This window comes from Fulmarus glacialis, unplaced genomic scaffold, assembly GCF_000690835.1.
Source record: "Fulmarus glacialis isolate BGI_N327 unplaced genomic scaffold, ASM69083v1 scaffold36012, whole genome shotgun sequence".
Classification (NCBI taxonomy): Eukaryota; Metazoa; Chordata; class Aves; order Procellariiformes; family Procellariidae; genus Fulmarus; species Fulmarus glacialis.
In genome coordinates, this window is record NW_009196536.1 from 1 (window position 1) to 1,522 (window position 1,522).

The 1,522-nt window shown below is 61.6% G+C and overlaps 1 protein-coding gene across 1 annotated transcript in view; it reads right to left on the minus strand.

Moving 5' to 3' along the window:
- Positions 1-7: 7 nt before the first annotated feature.
- The window catches only part of PCDHGC5 (protocadherin gamma subfamily C, 5), a gene marked incomplete at its 3' end in the record, with an annotated part of 5,661 nt that continues 4,146 nt past the window's right edge, over positions 8-1,522 (minus strand). The window contains exon 3 of the mRNA XM_009572231.1: positions 8-1,515. Coding sequence (XP_009570526.1) covers positions 8-1,515 — 1,508 coding nt within the window. The remainder of the gene's footprint in view (positions 1,516-1,522) is intronic.

Sequence of the window (1,522 nt, forward strand, 5' to 3'; positions counted from 1 at the left end):
GTGGTGGGTCGCCATTGTCCGTTACCTGGACGATGAGCTGCTGTGCTACCACGTCGGTGTCCTGGAGGGCACGCGCTGTCCGCACCTCCCCAGTGTACAGCGACACGTGGAACAAGGAGGGGTCAGTGGACTGCGGTAGCAGTCGGTATGAGAGCCAGGCATTGTGCCCGGCATCCGCATCCACTGCTGTCACCTTGGTGACCAGGTAGCCCGGTGGGGCAGACAGCGGGACCCTCTGGGGTGCCGGGATGTCGCTGTCACTGGTAGGGTGCAGGATGGTGGGGGGGTGGTCATTCTGGTCCAGAACAAAGATGTAGACGGTAACGTTGGCATGGAGCGGGGGGGACCCCGAGTCCCGCACGGCCACAGAGACCGGCAGAACCTGCAGCAGTTCAAAGTCAAAGGTGCGCTGAGCATAGAGGTTGCCATTGTCAGGGTTGATGTGGACAAAGGAAGAGATGGGGGCACCCTGCACTTGGCCACTCTCTATAGAGTAAACGAGATGGGAATTATCCCCGTCATCAGGGTCCGAGGCAGAGACAGTGCACAGTAGGGAGCCAGGTGGGTTGTTCTCCGGGAGGAAGGCATCGTAGGAGGGCTGCAGGAAGCGCGGGGGGTTGTCGTTCACGTCAGATATGTTGAGGAGCAGCGTGAGTGTCGTGGTGAGGGCGGGAGACCCACCATCCTGGGCTATCAGCTCCACTACGTACTGTGAGGTGGACTCTCGGTCCAGGCTGTCCCGGGTGACCAGGGAGAAGTGGTTCTGAAGGGACCTGATGGCAAAAGGCACACCAGGGGAGATCTCTAAGCTCACATCCCCATTGGCCCCTGAGTCTCTGTCCCGTACGTTGAAGAGCCCCACTACAGTCTCCGGCGGGGTGTCTTCCGGCACTGGGTTCAGCAAGGAGGTGAGCAGCACCTCCGGGGGGTTGTCATTGGCGTCCTCCACTTCCACCTGCAGTACGCAGTGGCCCTCCATCTCTGGGATCCCTCCATCATGGGCTCGCATGTAGATCTCGTAGAAAGGTGATTCCTCGAAATCCAGGGCCCCACTCACCCGGACCTCGCCGCTGCGGGGATCCAGGGCGAAGAGCCTCCGGACCGAGTCAGAGGTGTGAACCCCAAAGGAGTACTGCGTCTCCCCATTGGGCCCCTCATCGGGGTCAGATGCATTGAGCTGGAGGAGCAGGGTCCCCACAGGCGTGTTTTCTGGGACTTGCACCTTGTACGTGGTGCGGTCAAAGGTGGGCGCGTTGTCATTGACATCCAGGACCAGGACCGTTATCTGCGCTGTGCCCGAGCGGGCTGGGCTTCCCCCATCCACGGCCAGCTGCAGTTCTGGCTGCTCTTCCCGGTCCAGGGCACGCTCCAGCACCAGCTCCGGGAAGAGTTTGCCATCCTGCTGCTGCTTGACGTCCAGGGAGAAGTGGGAGTTGGGGCTCAGCCGGTAGGAGCCCACAGCATTGGTACCCACATCGGGGTCCTGCGCGCTCTCCAGGGGGAAGCGCGTAGCCACTGTGGC